The 19,972-nt window shown below is 38.9% G+C and overlaps 1 protein-coding gene across 14 annotated transcripts in view; it reads left to right on the top strand.

The window, feature by feature from the left end:
• Positions 1 to 1,568: 1,568 nt before the first annotated feature.
• HEATR5A (HEAT repeat containing 5A) overlaps positions 1,569 to 19,972 on the top strand; it is a 97,796-nt gene continuing 79,392 nt past the window's right edge. For 8 of the 14 annotated variants that reach the window (XM_010817174.4, XM_010817171.4, XM_059879429.1 and 5 more), the window contains exons 1-5: positions 1,569 to 1,773; positions 3,620 to 3,686; positions 15,943 to 16,128; positions 17,648 to 17,859; positions 18,784 to 18,892. In XM_010817174.4, the coding sequence (XP_010815476.1) occupies positions 16,003 to 16,128; positions 17,648 to 17,859; positions 18,784 to 18,892 (447 nt within the window). In that variant the 5' untranslated portion in view covers positions 1,569 to 1,773; positions 3,620 to 3,686; positions 15,943 to 16,002. The other 6 variants (XM_024982059.2, XM_010817169.4, XM_024982057.2 and 3 more) reach the window with 4 other exon arrangements.

Raw genomic sequence — 19,972 nt, 5'->3', positions numbered from 1 at the left:
TATGTGTGTGTTAAGGTACAAATATTCCCTAGCTGGAAAGCCTAAGACAGCCTGAATGGTGATACCCCAGTAATAGTGAGCATGCCTAGTGTTGCCCACTTCTCCTCCTGCCTGAAGTCTTTCCCAGCATCAGGGTCTTTTCCAATCAATCAGTCAATTCTTTGCATTAAGTGGCCAAAGTATTGGAGCTTCAGCTTCAGCATCAGTCTTTCCAATGAATGTTCAGGGTTTTTTGCTTTAGGATTGACTAGTTTGATCTCCTTGCAGTCCAAGGCTCTCAAGGGTCTTCTCCAGCACCACAATTTGAAGCATCAGTTCAGCGGTCAGCTTTCTTAATGGTTCAACTCTCACATCCCTGCATGACTACTGGAAAAACCATAGCTTTGACTATATGGGTCTTTATCAGCAAAATGATGTCTCTGCTTTTTAATATGCTGTCTAGGATTGTCATTGGAAGGACTGATGCTGAAGCTGAAGCTCCCAGGCGGCCCTAGTGATAAAGAGCCCACCTGCCAATGTCGGAGAGGTGCTGGTTAGATCGCTGGGTTGGGAAGATCCCTTGGAGGAGGAAATGGCAACCCACTTCTTGCCTGGAGAATCCCATGGATAGAGGAGCCTGGCGGGCTATAGTCAATAGGGTCGCAAAGAGTTGGCCACTAATGAAGTGACTTAGCAAGCAGGCATGTGCTTATTAGGAAGACATATATTTAACCTTCCCTGGTGGTTCAGACAGTAAAGCTTCTGCCTACAATGCGGGAGACCCGAGTTCAATCCCTGGGACAGGAAGATCCTCTGGCGAAGGGAATGGCAACCCACTCCAGTACTCTTGCCTGGGAAATCCCGTGGACAGAGGAGCGTAGTAGGCTATAGCCCATGTGGTCGCAAAGAGTCAGACACGACTGAGCGACTTCGAAGTATTTAGGGACAATGTGGCACCCTCTCAGTAACTTAGATCTCAAATGGTTCGGGAAGGAAAATGTTCTCTACACTAGAAGAACTTTTGTACGTTTGCGCTTATTTCAAAATAAAAATTGTAAAATCAGATTCAAAATGCTGAGTATACTAGAAAAACTCAATTGACTTGGGGGCCAAGAGGTTTTTATCTCAATTTCTCCCCTGGCTGGGGTGTGTGACCTTAGCCAGGCCCCAGAGTTTCGGGCTGTAAGACTACAAAGCTCTCTAAGGGTCCTTTCCATGTCTACACCCACCCACGTACACTTCCTGCCTGAATTTCTTCAGGCCCTAGTCGTGTTCAGATGCCCGAAGGCTGTCCCCAAGGATTCTGGCTGGCGTTGGAAACAAACAAAAATGGGTGTGGCCAAGCTCTCCAGACTGCAAAGCTGCTGCCCTGGCTTCAACTTGGGCCGCAGTCTCCTTCATCGCTCTTTCGGCGGTGGAGAACTCACGCCTGCCAGAGTGGGCGCTCGATAGCTCGGCGGCCGGCTGGCGGGGCCTCGGATCGGCGGTGCGGTGCGGGGCGGGCTCCCAATCGCTGGCTCCCGCCGCACTCCAGGCTCCGAGCTTTCCGGCCCCGCCCCGCGCGAGCCCCTCCCGCCCCGCTGTCTCGCAGTCGCCGCCGCCGGCGAGTCCCGGTGCTACCCTGCCGCACTGTGTAGCCGATAGAGTGGCTGGGCTGGGACGGGCGCTGAGTCGTGAGGGGACGCCGCGGGTGAGCAGTCGGGAATCCCAGGAGTGAAGGCGGCTCTGGGCGCGAGGGGGCGGTGTCCGGGCTGCCTGCCGGCGGGGAAGAAACACACCCCGGGGGCCTGCACCGTGAGTTGAGCTGCTTGGGGGTGCGCGGGGTGGTCGCGGCAGCCAAGAGGTGGAGGAAGTTGGGACCCCGGGAGCAGGAACAGGTCGAAGGATTAGGTGTCCTGGTCGAAGGGGCCGGAGCCCGCCGAGGAGGGGATCTACAGGGGCGCGGGGACGGCCGAATTGCCAGTGCAGTCGGTCCTTCTTCCTGGGCTCTGGGAAAGTGTGTTTCACCCGAGCACAACAGGTAGGCGTGGACTCTGGCCTCGCAGGCTGGAGCCCCCGGGCGTGCGAAGAAGGTCGGAAGGTCGGAGCCCGCCTAGCCGGCGCGCCGCTCCCCGGATCCGCCCTAGCGGCGCCCGCAACGTCGGGGGTTGGCTCGGAGCAGGGCCCCAACCCGGGCTTCGGGCGAGGTTCTCCGGACGCCCGCGAGCAACCCTGGAGGCGGGTTTCCTGAAGCAGTAGAGACTGGATACTGGATAGTCTTTCGCAAAGAAAGCGAGCCTTTGCTGGGCTAGCTTTTGCTTAGTACAAGGAAACATTTCTTAACCCTGCTCTCGGTCAGCACAGCGTCATTGCAAGGGATTGTAAAGTCTTTGGAAACTTTTAAGAAGCGCTTTATGATACTAGTCACAGTAATGCATACCTCTGGCAAGATGATTTTCATAACAGTCAAGTCAAATAATGTCTGTCAGATGATTTGAGCTCTTTTATGAAAGGTCATAATTATACATTCTTTTTCCGTGCAGTCATTTATTCAGCAAATACTCAGCGCCTTTTATGTTCAGGCTGAGCGCCCTTAAGGACCTTAGAGAGTAGAAAAGACGTTAAAAGGAGGGAAAAGGGGGACCCGTAAGTATGGTTCAGAACTTTGTCAGAGAAAATACTCTGAAGAGATTAAAGTGGAAGGAAAGCAGAAGTGTCCTTGAAGCTGGGCATTAGGCGGATGGGGAAAGGAGAATTGTCCTGTTTCGCAAACATTTTAGAAAGTATGTCTTGAAGAAAATGATTTTAGATCAGTATTGAAGCCGATGGTTATCTTACATTTTAAACACCATGGATTTTTTTTTTCCCTTTAATGAAATGGGTAGCAGGCAGGGTTTATAACATAAGAATAGGGACAGTTGGAAAAAGTAGTTATTTATATAGAGAGCTTTAGTGCTACAAGCCTCCTGAATTGACAACAGACCTGAATTTTAGCTTAAGCGCCTCCACTACTGTTATGGATGTTAGCTTACTTTTCTCTTCTTTTCATCTTTATATCTTTATGACTTTAGTAACAGAAAATACATAGCCAAACTAAAATTTTGAAAAATTGCCCAAATAATACATTCTCTAAGAAGAAAAATTAAAAAAATTTTGTCTTTAGGCAATGCACATATCTTCCTTTCTTCAGCTTTATTTCAAAAAGAGGACTGAGACAGTTTATAATCTTAAGACTTCACTGAATCTTCTTTCATTAACTATCCATAGTATAGTTAATGGGTTTGAACAGCCCTTAAGTGGGATCTTAGTCCTCTCATGTAAAAGCATTTCTGCATTTTAAGGAGAGTGCCAAAACTGGGAAACTGTTATTAAATTTCATTTAAGAAAAGAATTAACTGAGGCCTGAGGAATTAGTAGAGATTTGTTTGTATCATTTAATTGAATCTTTTGTCTAGTTGTAGTATTAAATTCGTTGAAATTACACTAGGGGTCAGTAATTGGCAGGCAGATCCAGCCTGCTGCCAGTTGTTATAAAGTTGTACTGGAACATAACCACACTCTTTTATCTATTTATAGCTGTTAATGTGTTGTTTATGAGTAGTTGTGATAGAGACTGTGTGGTCCATATAGCCTAAAGTATTTACTCTCTGGTCTTTTACAGGAAAGAATTGCTGACACTGTACTAGAACTCTACAAACTCTTAGTCACTGTATCTTTTGTGAGAGGAAGTAGGTTAAGTTCAGTTTTTATTATTTTTCTTACTTTTTTAGTTGTGTCAGGAGGACTACTGCATCCTATAAATGCTTCTGGATCCTAGATGTGTAATGTTGGGAAAAGGTCATGGCTTTTCAGTCATAATTACCTAGTAAGTTTTAATTTCAGCATTTCTCGCCCTTTGGAAGGCTAGAGAAAGGGAAGGATTTTTGTGTGTTTCTAACAGCTTTATAACTTCTACTTTTAATTTGGATCTGGTGTGGACTTTTTTAATTTAGTAAGCTCTTTTTAAGGTATTTCTGTTTTTCACAAATAACAGTTATTTTTACTTGAACATTTTTTTTTTTTACTATGAATCTAGTGACATTGATTCAAAGACTAGACAGAAAATTATTCACAGTGTAACAGCATGAAGTCAAAGATATATCTACAGTAAGACCCAATGGGAAATTGGAACCCTTGAAACAGACACGCAGCAGATTGAAATTGGAGCATATTGTTCTGAATCATGTTTGAACTTCTTTTTTTTAATAGTAACAACTTAAAAAATAAGTATTTCTAGAAAAGAAACATAATATAGTCATAAGCTAAACTAAGTCACTTCAGTCGTGTCTGACTCTGTGCGACCCCGTGGATGGCAGCCCACCAGGCTCCCCCGTCCCTGGGATTCTCCAGGCAAGAACACTGGAGTGGGTTGCCATTTCCTTCTCCAATGCATGAAAGTGAAAAGTGAAAGTGCATAATGTTATGTTTATGCTGCATAAGAAATTAGAACTAATTATGTGACAGGAAAGAATGTAAAGTTGTGTGAGGTGGTATTTAAGTATTAAAGCAGAGTATATACTTTTGCCAATTTTGAAACCATGGTTCTAACTTCTCTAAAATATTTTATATATGTACTTCTTTCCTAGTTTATGCTTCTCTATGGATATATTACAACATCTATCTATATTCTTTTCTGTTGCACTTGTAGATTTCTGTATGTTGAATTTATGCATGTTTTTGTGTATTAAATATATAGTCAAAACATTACCTCACTTATTCCATACATTTTTATGTAAGTAAAATTATTAGGAAGTTGAAATTACCCATTGAAAAGCACAAAATTTTTTAAAAGGTATTTTGGGAGGAAATCTGAAAAGCAAAAAAAGAAAAAAGAAGCATATACAGGTACAGAATCCCTTAAGCTTAATTACAGAGTCCAAAAGGCACTTTTCTTAACTCATTTGGCAGCAGAACATGACCTGACCTGATAGGAAGCTGTTTATAGTCATTATTTATCCTACCTTTATGTGAATATGTTTATATTTTGCTGCAGAAATATCAGTGAATTTGATTGTGGAGTGCTGCCTGAGACGAGCTGGGGGTTAGAAGTAATAGATGATGTGTTCACTATATTACTTGGGTGGATGTGATGATGGCAGCCGGAAAACAAGGGAATAATGGAGTTGTTCCAGAGAGCTACACTTGTGAAGTTAAGAGCCCAGTTAGGCATCTGGCAGGGAGTCTGCTAAAACAAAACAAAACAAAAAACCCTCAGGTAGGGCCCCAGGAAGGTCAGAACTGTGGCTAAATTCTGGGCTAGGCACTTTATAAGATATGTTGTAAATTAGAAGTGGGAACCATGAAGAAAAGCCAAGATGTCAGACCATAGTGGGAATAAGGGTGACTCTGAGTGCTCACCAGGATAAAAGCCATGAAATGAACAATTAGAAGGGGGAAAAGGAGGGGATTCTAAAGCAGGTAGGGTCTAATGACTAAAGTAGGAAGTCCTCAGTAGCAGATTACTTGAGCACAAATACAGTGGTATTTTGGAAAACTGAGCAAGGATTCCTCTGCTCAGCTGGAGGAATACTGGCATCTTACACACTTTGCTCTTGAACTAAGTATCCCCATATTGCCTGCTTTTTAAAGTGTCTATATTAAATAGTATTTTGGTCTCTTCCATTACTGTTAGCTGCCTGCTTCAACTTCTTCATGCTCTCAATTAGTCTGCTCCTTCGCTTTTAATATGGGGCTCTACCCCACTCCAACTAGAATCCAGATAGCTGGATTATTAGTCATGTCTAGACTAAACTAAGAGTCAGCAGGCCCCGAGAGACAAGAAACTTATGTCAGTAAAGTTGATGATCTTTGAAACAGTTAATTGCTATGTATCTTTTTTTTAACTTTTTTGTTTGTTTGTTTTTTACTTCTTATTACTGAATTCTTTACTAGGTACCAGGTAGTGAGATTGCTTAGGTAGTGACTTTCAGATGAGTGTGGTGGGAGACATTAGAGTAAAATTTCTCTTTTAAAACTTGCCTTCTGGCACTGCAAAGTGTCCAGAGTGATATCTTTCTTCCCAGGGGGAGGTGGAAGAGTTGGTTTGTGGAATGAAGAGTGATAAAAATTGTCAAGAATAACCAAGGACTAAGCTAACACTGTTAGTCGCTCAGTTGTGTCAGACTCTCTGTGATCCCATGGAGGAGCCCACCAGGCTCATGGAATTCTCCAGGCAAGGATACTGGAGTGGATAGACCTCCCCTTCTCTAGGAGATCTTCCCAACCCAGGGATCGAACCCAAGGCTCCTGCATTGCAGGCAGATTCTTTACCGTCTGAGCCACCAGGGAAGACTAACGGTGTTAGTGTTAGTTACTTAGGGATTTGCTGTCTTGGTGGGAAGGGCCCTCTGGAAGTTGATGTCTCTAGTACACCTCACATTTTATCAAAAAGCCTCGAAGTACAGGAGACCTAAGTGGATAGTGAACTGATAAGAGAAAACAAAGTTATAAAGGTTAAATGCTTCAGTGGGCGTGGTAGTAACTGTCAGTGATTAGAAACTGTATGAAGAGTACATGAAGTAGTTGAAGGAGCATGGACATTGAAACTAGACAGATGTAGGCGTTACCTTCTTTCTTCTACTTCTTTCTTCACTTAAATCTTGGACAGATTTCTTAATTCTTTATCCTCATCTGTAAAATAAGGATGATAATATCTGAGTTTTAGTATTAGGGAAGGGTTTCCCTGGTAGCTCAGTTGGTAAAGAAATTGCCTGCAGTGCAGGATACCCGGGTCCAATCCCTGGGTCAGGAAGATCCCCTGGAGAAGGAAATGGCAACTCACTCCAGTATTCTTGTCTGGAGAACCCCATGGACAGAGGAGCCTGGTGGGCGACAGTCCATGGAGTCTCGAGAGACAGACACGATTTAGTGACTCAACTACCACAGTAGTAGGGAGATTCAATGAGATAGTGAATTAAAAGGTTCTAGTAAGGAAATCCTGAAGAAATGTTAAGTCTCTTTTCCTATCATTGCCTTGTTAGAGTTGGTTCTGCTGCTCAGCCCCCTGCGCCCTTCCCACCATACTTCCTTTTACCCTCTAAGGTTTTCTCTTTTTTAATCTGGAGGGAGAATGCCAGAGCTAGGCTACGCCAGAGGCCTCTTCTGGCAGCCTCCTTCACTGAATCCAGCTTCTGCCATTCTTCTCATCCTTAGTAGTAATCTGCAGCACTTGAGGAAAAACGGGAGGAAGGCAAAGGAAATTGCATACCTACTTTTGGCCCTTTCTTACCTCACTTTATCCATTTCTGTATAACTCCTGTTTCTTTCCTACTCCATTCTAGCTTCTCTGTCTTATAGGATGTGCTCCTTAATCAGTTCTTGGAGTTGAGTGAATCTGCCTTTCCAACTGATTTGTATTATGCCGTGATAAGCAGGTTTCACAGCATTTCTACCACATTTGCAGGAAGTATTTGAATCTAGGTACACTGAATGTATTTTCATTATATTGTAAAACAGGTTATTAGTGCTGTGTGCCTGGGTCATGTTGTCATATGACTTAAGAAACATGAATTAAATTGATTTTATGGGAATTGTATTCAGAATTCCAAAAATCAAATATTAAAATTTATGGTGCAACAAGCCATTTTTAGCTCAGAATGGGTATGGTGTGAAACTTGGTTGAAAGTTATGAATAACACAGATTTTTATGTGAACTGATAAATCATTTGGTTAATTAAAACTGTTCTTTTTTTCTTCACTCTTCTTCCAGGAGTAGTAAAGAAAAGATTGTTTATATTTAGAATTCTGAATGTTAGATAATTTGATCCAAAATATTAACCAGAAATAGCTACTTTTAAGTAGCAGTGTGACATTGTCTTGTTACATATTCTTCTACTTGCTATAAAAATCCTATCATAGTATAACTAAAAGGGAATTAAAAATTTTTTGAATTATAGTGGTCTCTAATGATTAGTATTTAAAGATTGTGCTCTATAGAACACTGAGTTCTCAGGATTCCCAGCAGGGGGAGGAAAAGAAAAAGGTAGAAATTGGGCAAAGGTCAGTACATAAAATATGCTGAGAAACGTCAGGTGCCATACATACACCACACACACACACACCCCCTTCTGGCAGTATATAATGTACATTACATATAGCACATGTGTGGAGACCCTCTATAGGAAGGAAGACTGCCAACTTGGTGTTTCCTGAAAAGATTAGGATTCCGTTCCCTCACATACAACACAAATCCTCATTTCCTCGTTCTTTTTCACTACTGTTCTACACAACGCTTTTTAGGAAACACTGCTTTACCTGTGGGGATGCTCTCAATAGATTAACCTGTTAAAATTTATGCACTTGTAGTTTCTACAATTACAGTTTTTAATGAGAGCCTGATAGTGTCTGAAAATGTCAAAGAATCATTTCTCTAATGATGGACTTGCAGGTTTTCAGTTTTCACCTCTCACAATGCTCTAATCAATGCTTACACTTCTGATATTTTCCTTTTCCTTTCTCTGCCACGAATTTTCAAAAACTCATGCTTTCGTCAGGTGGTTTTGATGTTTTTTGACTTCTTTATATTTTCCAAAAGAGTTGAACCTATTTGTACTGTCACTATAAACCTATCAGCTTTTCTAAAATCTCAGTTTGGCTGTGAAATTTTTGCATTTATAATATTTAGATTTAATGTACACATATTGAATCACTCAGCTAAATTCTTACTGAGCTTAATCAATATTGTACACTTAACATTTTAAGTATTTGACTAATGACAACTGGTTTATTTAGAGTTATTACAGAGTATTAGAATGTCTAAGTTCATATCAAGTAATATCATAGATTTGAATTTCATTGTCATTTTCCTGCTGTTTTCTAAAGCAATTTCGGTTTCTTTGGGCTTATCTAAAAATAATAAGTTAAATCTTTTTTACCCAAGGTAATAAATGAATTATAGGAGAGTAGGGGACACTCATCAGCTATTAAAATACCTATATTATCTAGTTTCCGTATTCTTTGTAGATGAATAGTGCTAGTTTTATTTTTTTTTTTTTAACATTTGGTTATTTCTAGTTAAAAACATCCTTTTACAAAGAAGACAAAGTGAAGTCAAAGACAGAAGCAAACAGGGCATGGGCTTCTCATAAGCTCTTGGTCCAAAACCTGGACGTGATTTTCCGCGTGGACAATAGGGGTGACTGGCCAGCAGAGGGATGACTTTGAGGGGGTGGCTGGAGCTGCAGCCTAGTCGCCTAGTCACCTCACCATGTGAGGATTAAATGAAAACTCCCATTATCATAGCACCTCAGCCTTCAGAGATTCTGTTAAGTTGGTTTAGGCTCAAAAAACTTTGTATTTTTTAAAAGCAACCAGAGTTGCTATTAACCAGAGTAGTCTATTTTGTTATAGGTCTACTATTTTGACATGCTCAGCTTTTTTAACAGTTTACCTACCTCATCTGTGTTCTTCCTTTTGCTGTTTTCCCAACACTGCCTTTTTAATTGTTTGACCCTTGTCCCTGAAGGAGTTGAGAGGTAAAACTGATTTTGTGATTTACCGAAAGGTGTAGGGCAAAATATTGGGGCTTCCCAGGTGACTCTACTGGTAAAGAATCCACCTGCCAGTGCAGGACCTGCAAGGGACGCAAGTTCGATCCCTGGGTTGGGAGGATCCCCTGGAGGAGGGCATGGCAACCCAGGTGATTCTTGCCTAGAGAATCGCCTGGACAGAAGAGCCTGGCAGGCCACAGTCCATAGGGTCACAAAGAGGTGGAACGACTGAGCATGCCCACATGCGTGGGGAAATCGGCAGAGTGAGCCCAGATACAAAGTAAGGCCCCACCTCCACCGCCATGCTCTGTTTGTTCTACACTTTTGTCCCTTACATCTTAATGTCAAAAATGCTGTTTTCCCTTTTTTTCCGGTGGAAAGGTTTCCTAGCACTGAGGAAAGAGAATGAGCTTTGTTCCCAAAGAGACCTGGGTTTGTTCTCATCTCTCCTGTTTACTGGCATCAAAGTTTTTTTTTTTTAATGTAAAATGGGGACCAGTAATACTTGCTTTCTTTCCTGTGATGATTAGAGATTTAAGCACCTAAAAAGATCTTGGCTCAGTGAATAATAGCTGCTTTTCTGCAGGGCAGCAGTGGAGATGCAGACAGACCAGACTTATGGACAGAGAGCAGGAAGGAGACAATGGGACAAAAGGAGAGAGTAGTATTGAAACATATACATTACCATGTGTAAAATTAAGACAGCCAGTGGAAATTTGCTGTATGATGCAGGGAGCTCAAATCTGGTGCTCAGTGACAACCTAGAGGGATACGATGGAGTGGGAGGTGGGAAGGAGGTTCAAGAGGTTGGGGACATGTGGCTGATTTCATGTTGATATATGGCAGAAACCAACACAATATTGTAAAGCAATTATCCTCCAGTTAAAAATCAGTAAATTTTAAAAATTAATGAAATTTAAAAAGAAAAAGAATAGCTACTGTCATCAGTTTGTGTTTTGGGAATTAGTGGGAAAGTGAGAGGCTTTGCCATGAACTGCAGCAGGTAATAGGTGTGTCCTTCCCACTTGCGTTACCAAGGTGATGCTAACAAATGGTATTGTGAATTATAAAAGTAAGGAATCAGTGGAAGTTCAGTTTATTGGTTTTTAAGGGTTTCATTTTAAAAGTTTTAAAATCATAAAAAATCTGGAGACTAGAGAAAATAGCATTACCCACAGTGCTACTGCTTTAATAATCATTGCTAACGTTTTGAATCAGAAAAATACCAGGAGCATCTCACAATTTAAATGATGGCTAGAAAAGCCCAACACTTTATGAAGCATATCTATAATAAAAGAAATCTTGTACCGAGCGAAGACAGTATTAATAGGGGAATTAATCCTGAAAGACTTCCTGAAGGATTTATTTTTAATAAAGGTAGATTTTGAAATAGTTTATTGTAGGAAGAAGCAAGGTGCTTCAGATTTAAAAAATAAGATGCAGATAGGATTTTCAAATCATCAAGATGAAACTATTAACTCTGGAATCACAAGTGACTTGCTTTAATATTTGTTTTACTCTACAATCAGTGAAGACTGTACTTAGGGATATTTAAAGTACAGTGATAAAAAGACCTTATTTGCTTTCTACCAGGGGCAGCCTTCCTTAGGCAACATCTTAATTATGACCTAACGCTCTGTGTAATTTGTGAGTTCCTATTTTGTTACCTATAATTGTGCAAAGCCTGAATCACAGGTCATAGGGAGTGTCAGGTCAGTAAAAAATGATCCATCTTCTTTTAGATTAAATCTTGTGGGGATTCAGATCAAGCTGCCCAGAAGGTGTCACTTTTGCATGAGGATTCTTTTGAACCCATGGGTTCAAGAGAAAATATTGTCCTCCCTTAACTACTTAGAATAATTTAAATTGGGGACTTGTCTCAGGGAAGAGTTGTTATTGGAGGTAAATTTTTTCTAAGTAGCCCCATCTCTGTCAGAGCAAACATCTATTTACCGAACATCTTACTCCCCTTAGTCATCCTGTGACTGTTCCTGTCCTTGAAGCCTCAGGCTCCCTCGGCTTAGAGTGGCATAATACCTCATTTTACCTTTCTGTCTCTCAACACTTCATGTATCTGGGGTCTTTGATCTTCCTGTGTGGGGGGTTCCTTATGTCTGGAATTGAATTTTTTCTCCTGTTTATCTGTCCATGCCAATTTAATTCCTAGACCAGAATTCAGAAAAACCTAGAAGGGTAGAGGAATGTTTCTTCCCTCCCCAACAAAGCTAATTACCGTTTTGGTTTTTTTGTTTGTTTGTTTTGAAAGGTATAGATTTTAAGATTTATGTGTGTACCCTGAAATACGGGAGATTCTTGAGAGGATTTTTTTTGTTTCCTTTTTTTTTTTACTCTATGCTCTTTAAACAAAACTGAGGAACTGAAAGCTGGAGGCGGAGTTGCAGCTGCTGTGATGTCTTTTAAAGACTTGAGAGGCCAAGAAAAGTAATTTAAATTTGAGACATTCCAAAACTTTAACTGCATGATTCAGTTCCATTTACTGAATGGCTTGTTCATTTTGTAAATTAATCTTTTATTGCTCAGGAAAGAAAGAAAACCAATTTGACAAACCTGTCTTATTTGTGTTTGAGGGGGTCTCTTTATTTGTGATTTTTTTTTTCTCCATACATTCTTCAAAATGATATAATAAATCATTTTAAGAAACTAAAATGACCAAAAATATGAAGAAGACTTTTCCCCCTGCATGAAATTGAGCATATGTTCCCCCAAATGACATATGTTCTCAAAATAGTTATGTTCCCCAAAAGTCCTTTGTAGATATGGTGATCATTTCAAATATTAGAAAATGTCAAATCATTATGTAGTACACCTGAAACTAACGTAATATTGTACATCAAGTATATTAGTAAAAATGAATGAATGAATAAAATTCCTGGCTTCAAGGTATTTGATAGGCTTGATTGGATAAAAGGGTGGCAGCATAAAGCGCATATATCTCGAGTTACATCGCTTCAGTGCATGACCATTTTCTGTGTAACCTTAGAAAAGTGACTCAGCTTCTCTGTGCCTCAGTTTCCTCGTCTTAAAATGGTGCTAATAAAAATAACTACCCATGGACAGTTCTGCAACTTATTCAAGAATATTTAAAGCTCTTAGAGCTGTGCTTGGACTATAATTAGTGATCAGTAATAATTAGTGTCTGTCAAAAATAATGGTTGGCCTTATAGTTGGTACAGTGGTTTGATGACACCTTTTTTTCAAGTAGCATAACTGTACCTTGAAAAATACATTGTTATATGTGTTCACTTTTAATAAATTAATCACTCTGTAACCTCTCCCGAGAAGCATAAAAATGGAAAATAAGAGAAAAATTAGACAAATAAGCATTCTCCAGGTACGTATAGCCATAGGACTGTAGTTGAATTAAAACATACAGTAGATTGACTGTATTTGTATTCATCATCCTTAAGTTACACTGTAGGTTAGAGCAGGAACATCTGTTGTTTGCAAAGTGCATTTACTTATGTCATTGATAATACATATGTGGAGATCAGAGGCCGTTGTAGATTTGGGGGTTTGGATGTGGGATTACCAGTGTGAATTGTCTACTTCGTAAGAGTAATTTATATGAGGAATGTATTGAGGGCATGGGAGATAAACTTTATGCCCTGCTTATGATCTCTAGCTCTTTACTGAATTATTTATTATTGCATTGTGTTAGCTATTTTGCTTCTTGATAGATCATTTTACACCACAATATTGCTTCTGCCTAAGGAAAAAAAATGTCTCTTCAGCAGTCCTAATGACCTCTAAAAAGGGTAATTTGATTCTTAAGATAGGGTTTTGACTTGCCCTGGTGGTTACAAGAAATTTTCTCTCTGATACTCAGGTTATTTTTTTTCTTCCTCACGCAATAGCAGATACTGAGTACAAACTTGCTTTTCTCCTTTGGTATACTTAGATTTCTTCTGGAAATTATTTCTGTAGTGTTTATTACCTTTACTGTGCATATTTTCATCACTTCACTTTGATAAATGAAGAAAGAAAAGGAGGGTTTCTTGCCCAAGCCAGAGGGCGAAAGTAAGGTAAAGCAAGAGCAGGAGCTGAAAACTTGAATCCCCATAGAAGTTGGCAGATAATGTAAATGAATAATGTGAATGAATAAGAGTCCCTGCTCCCCTTAGATTCAGTCATTCATTGCTGTATGGGATATGGACTCAGATTTTTGTGTAAAATCTTGTGTTTAAATGTTAGTAACCAGTTTTTTCCCCAGTACATATATTGCAGGTGAAATTTAGCCAACAGTTCATCAATTTGCAACTACTGTCTTTTAAAGAGGCTCTTTTCAGTTATATCACAATTATTACAGTGTTATAGTCTAGGTAATTTCATAACCCATAAACTCTCTAGGAGAAAAAAGAAAGAAAAGCCTTCCTCATGTCTCCCATCTGATTTTCTAATACTGCTTACTACACGTGCATGCTTGCTAAGTGGCTTCAGTCCTGTCCGACTCTTTTTGTGACCCTGTGGACTATAGCGCACCAGGCTCCTCTGTCCATGGGATTCTCCAGGCAAGAATACTGGAGTGAATTGCCATGCCCTTCTCCAGGGGATCTTCCCAACCCAGAGATTGAACCTATGTCTCTAACATCTACCTGCATTGGCAAACAGGTTCTTTACCACTAGTGCCACCTGGGAAGTGCACATCTTACTGGCTTCTCTGCAAAAGACTGAGGTTTATTTAGGGGGAATATGGGTTATGTATTGTATATGGTTTAGTTTAATTACCTGTGGCATTCTGTTTGTATCTCTATGCATTTCGAATTACATGTTTCTGTTTAGCTTAATAGGTTTATTTATAATGTATTAAAGTTACTTTTTATACTTCAATATGGGATAGATGTCGGAGAAGGCAATGGCACCCCACTCCAGTACTCTTGCCTGGAAAATCCCATGGACGGAGGAGCCTGGTAGGCTGCAGTCCATGGGGTCGCTGGGAGTCGGACACGACTGGGCAACTTCACTTTCACTTTTCACTCTCATGCACTGGGGAAGGAAATGGCAACCCACTCCAGTGTTCTTGCCTGGAGAATCCCAGGGACGGGGGAGCCTAGTGGGTTGCCGTCTATGGGGTCGCACAGAGTCGGACATGACTGAAGTGACTTAGCAGCAGCAGCAGCAGCGTGGGATAGATGTACCCACCTTATATGTATATGATACCTTCTCTGTTGTTTAATGTTCTTGATGATAGCTGTTACTCCTGGAAGTAGTAGTGTAATTTGTTTTTAAGCCAACTTATGTTTTTAAAAATTTTTTCTCCTTAAATAATTTTTCCAACTTTTTTATTGCAATATTTAAAAAATTACAGAAAAATTGAGGAATAGTAAAATGATCACTCACATATGTACTACCTACAATATTCATCTGTTAACATTTTGCCATATTTTGTGGCTAACTGATTGATGTACTTAACCATTTGAAAATGAGTTGCAGACATTATACTGTTTTATTGCTGTATACTTGAGCATGCACCTAGAAATAAAAAAATCCATAATCAGAAATGCCATCTTGTAAATTTGCATATGAGTGAGTGTATATGTATTTTACCCACATGCTTGTATGTTGTGTATATTCTAGAAGGTTACTAGAGTATACCCAGGAGATGCTCATGAATCTAAAAACAAAACCTCTTCTATTGATTATTTGTTACTAGAGAAGTGAAGGCTGTATTGGATCTGGGTCATAACAAATAATGATCTGTGTTCTACAGTCCTTGAATGGCATCCATCCAAGTGCCTTTAAAAACATGAGTTTGCTTTCACAACAAGGTTCACAGAGATAGGGAGACTATCTGTACTGGTAGAGATGGGATTTTCCCTAAAAACTCCTAGCCTCAGGCAGTGTCTTTATTAGATTGGAGAAACAGATGCTAATGGGAATAAGTACCTTTGCTCAAGTCTTGGTGCTCAGTTGATCAGTCATGTCCAACTCTTTGAGACCCTGTGAACTGTAGCCTGCCAGGCTCCTCTGTCCATGGGATTTTTCAGGCAAGAATACTGGAGTGGGTTGCTATTTCCTTCTCTTGGATCTCCACATAAATGACAGGTTATGTGTGGAGGCAAAGGCCCTGGGAGACCTCAAGCTTTGGTAATTGTTAATACATACTCACAAGCCATTTTAGTAAAAAAAAAAAAGTGCTTATGTTACAGAGAAAACTGAAAGTCTTCACACTTGAGTAATCTTAACTGTAAAAATTTCAAAATTTTAATGAAATGTCTCCTGTTTGGCAAGTTTTGACATATGAAATCAACAATCCTACTCTGTTCTGCTTATCTGCTCTCTGAAAAGGGGGTTTTGTATCAATAAGTTTACTATTGGGAATTTTTAGGAAAGATGTCTCCATTTATTTATGCTTTGTGCTTTTCTGTGGAAGATTTGCAGTATTGTGATTGCTTTCCTTTTCATTCTTCTTTTAAAATATTATTTTCCTTTATTATAGGTATATGACTAAAGTTTAATGAGAAGAATCGTGACCAGCTAGGAGACTTTTCTGCAAGGAATGGAATTAGCTCATAGCTTATTGCTGAATGAAGAAGCATACAGTCAACTGGGTGAAGTTCAGAAGGCAGAGTTTATTTTTGATTGGTTGAGATATTTGGAGAAACTCTTGGTTGCAACCAGCAGGGTGAGTAACATTGCAAAAACTGTTTTCCAAGGTCTTTGGGTTTTTTTTAAGTGCCAGATAATGTTTAATTCCTTTGGTTTACTTTTCTGGTTCTGTCCAGCATAACCTAAATTAGCTTTCAAAGGTTAGACCTTAATAAGATTTTACAATGAACTAGTAGGTTTCTTCTGCTTGAAAGAACAGGAAGAAATTAACCAATATTTATAACGTTACTTTCAAATACGTTAAAAACTAATTCCAGAGCACAGTGTGTTAAATTTCATCATTGTTATCTTCTTAACCTGTGTCCCTCCATATGCATGACGTCCTGGAACAGTATCGCACTAAATAATGTTATGGGAGTTTCACTTAAAAGGGTGGACTCTTGAAGGGGAATATGAGCTGAGGAGTCTTTGAGTAAACATATTTTCTCTTAAAAGTTTATAAAATAGGTACTACAAAGAAGAAAGCTAATTCATATCCTTTACCTACATTCAACAACTGTTTACATTTTGCCAAGTTTAATTGATTTACAGAGCCATGCGAGTTGCTACTTTATTTCTAAATACTTTATATCTCCTAAAAATAAAGGTATTCCACAGAATAACAGTACCTTACATAATGCAAAAATGTTGCAAAGACACTACTCATGGAGGCATTTAGAATTTATAAATGACAAAGATCCATAGCCTAAATTAACAAGTGTTTTATTGTGAAAGTTGAAGCCTCAGGAAGCATCTGAATACCATGACAACTGTGATAATACTCTGTTCTCCTTTTTTAGAGAGTAGATAAGTAAAATTGAGTCACAGCATGGCATTTACATGCATAAGCTTGCAGAAAGAAAATTGCGCTAAACTAGGAAACAATCTGAGTAAAACAGGTAACTGTTAAAAGGTCAGCTCTGGTTGTAGGTTGTTCGCTGATGCAGATATATATCAGGCAGGGACTTAAGAACTAAGAAGTGCTGCTGCTGCTAAGTCACTTCAGTCGTGTCCGACTCTGTGCGACCCCATAGATGGCAGCCCACCAGGCTCCCCCGTCCCTGGGATTCTCCAGGCAAGAACACTGGAGTGGGTTGCCATTTCCTTCTCCAGTCCATGAAAGTGAAAAGTGAAGGTGAAGTCGCTCAGTCATGTCCGACTCTTCTCGACCCCATGGACTGCAGCCTACCAGGCTCCTCCACCCATGGGATTTTCCAGGCAAGAGTACTGGAGTGGGTTGCTATTGCTAGTTAAGATATAAATTTGTTCTACATTTCAAACCTAAGAAGAAAGAGAAAAAATGGAACCCTTGTCTTGTTCACAGACTCCAGTATATTGTGGTCCAGAATTTATTCTCTGGAGATACCAGCAATGCAGCGAACTACTTGCTTGTGAGGTGTAATAATTATGCCACCAACTTATTTGTAATATTTAGTTAAAATAATTTTTCATTTTTCTAGAGGCTTTTGGTTCTTAATTACATGAAAGCAAAATCATATTATAGAAGTACATGTAATTGCATTGATGATAATCTTCTTTGTTCACTTCATTTGTAGAGTGATGTAAGGGAGAAACAGAAGACTCTTGTGGAACAGCTCCTGTCTTTGCTGAACAGCTCGCCAGGGCCTCCTACTCGTAAACTCCTTGCTAAGAATCTAGCCCTTCTTTATAGTATTGGAGACACGTTCTCTGTTTATGAGACAATCGATAAATGTAATGATCTTATTCGAAGCAAAGATGATTCTCCAAGTTATCTTCCCACTAAACTGTAAGTTAATATTGAAACTGAATATAAGAGGTCTTTGTTGTATCATTTTTATAAAGAACTCAAACTTTGCTGTATAGTAGAAATTAGCACAACCTTGTTAATCAACTCTGTTTAGTAAAATAATTTTTTTTAAAGAACTAAACTACTTGATAATTATTATAAAAATGAATACAAATTGTTTTCCTCATTTTCTTAAAAATATGTAGCTTTTGAAAAGATCTAATATTTTCCCATTGAGAAATAGTTCTTTTAAAAATTTTAGACATGTGAAGCTTAGATTTGGGAATCAAAACCGTCTGATTAATATTTTAGCCGTTGAGTGTTTAAGGAACAAGTACGTTAAATTCTTCATGTTTTGGATGTTCTTTTAGTTTATTAGTTCTTAGTAGTGAAGATTAATAGTAAATATATAGAACAATACTTTTCTAAGATCCTAAAAGAACAACTAAGTTTCTTTCTCCATAGGACTCAGTTCATTTTATCACCTGTTGTTTAGAGAAGGCTGTTTACGATGTATGGCTCCACGGTACTAATTTTATAGAAATTTTTTTATTGATTTAATTTTTAGCTTATGATAGAATATGCTTTTCCATAAAATGTTGAGACTTGATGAGAACACTGTTCTTTTTCTTTTAAGACTGTCTTTGATTATCTAACATATGAAGCTCAGTTCTATTAAAAAATTTGGAGGAATGGAATCTTTGGGCTGAGATTTAAATTAGTTGAAGATAGATCTTTTTAACATTCTTATATTGAAAATGTAATCATTTGATACTCCAGTGTCATTCCTTATGACTTAGCAGTGGAGTAGATTCTGGGAAATTTGTCCTTTACAAATTTAAGTAGTCATCTTTGCATGTCCTAAGATCCTTTTTTTCCTGTTTTTTCATTCTTGACTGATTTCTAATTGAAATGTCGTTTCAGTGCTGCTGTGGTGTGTTTGGGTTCCTTGTACAAGAAGTTGGGTAGAATATTAGGTAACACCTTTACTGATACGGTGGGGAATATTCTCAAAGCCATGAAGAGTGCAGAGGTAAATACAGATTTTATAGTTTCTTGAGCTTATAAAAGAGCCTTATCTGTGACAAGCATACATAGTATATGTGTAAATATATCCATAAATGACATACTTTTAGGTAGTGCACCTATGTACTTTGTATATTAAATCTTTATTAGAAAAACAATAATGCAGTAAAATTTTGTGTATTCAGACAAATTCCAGTGGACACAAACTAAGGTGTTTCTCTGGCAGACCTGTCCTGCTCCTCCTTGTTTCACCTTTTCCATCTCATGCTACTTACTAGTGCCAGAGCGAGTGCTTGCCACCAAGGGTCCAGATACATAATGGGTAATGACCATCTACCTGATGGATGGATTAGTATTCTACCAGCATCAGCAGGGAGTAAGGAATAAAATCAGGGTTGGAAAGAGTGTGAAGGACATAAGCTTGACTAGGACCTGGATGACCTTTTAATTGCCAGGGGTGAATATATTCTCAGCCTTAGCCTCACTGATATGTTGGTATCATTTACCATTGTTAAACACCCTTTGTCTTTATCAGACTTCTAAGATATACTGTAATTTTTTGCCAACTAAAGTTTTACCAATCACATTTTGAGATTCAAACATTTGTATGTTTGTATATCAAAAATTTTAAATCTGTGGTTCCTCATATTTAAGGATAACTCAGCACCTTTAAATATTAAAAAAAAATCGCACTAGTTCTTATTCTTACATTACTTTGAAGAAGTCTAGAAAATTTGTAAAAATGCAGGACTGTCACACACCTTTCTTTAACTATATCAGGATAAAACATGGGAAAATTCAAATATAAAATATGCCAAATTTCAAGAAGAATGTAACTGATTATAGAACTTTACAGAGAAGTGAAATCCATAATATAAAACTGGTGAGAAAATCAACTCAGCAGATTACTTCTCAGCAGTAGTAGCTTTCACAAAGATTGAAGAAGATGATTAAGGAGGAGAGATTGTTAACATCCATAAACATGGTTTTATTTAAAAAGATGTGTCTGTAAAAACTTTTTTTTACTGAAGTGTGTCCACTTTAAACTTTTTTTTTCTCTTAGCGCCATTGATAAAGCTATACTTTT

The sequence above is a fragment of the Bos taurus genome, chromosome 21 (assembly GCF_002263795.3).
Source record: "Bos taurus isolate L1 Dominette 01449 registration number 42190680 breed Hereford chromosome 21, ARS-UCD2.0, whole genome shotgun sequence".
Classification (NCBI taxonomy): Eukaryota; Metazoa; Chordata; class Mammalia; order Artiodactyla; family Bovidae; genus Bos; species Bos taurus.
The sequence above is the reverse complement of the archived record's forward strand: the minus strand, read 5'-3'. Positions and strand labels throughout refer to the sequence as shown.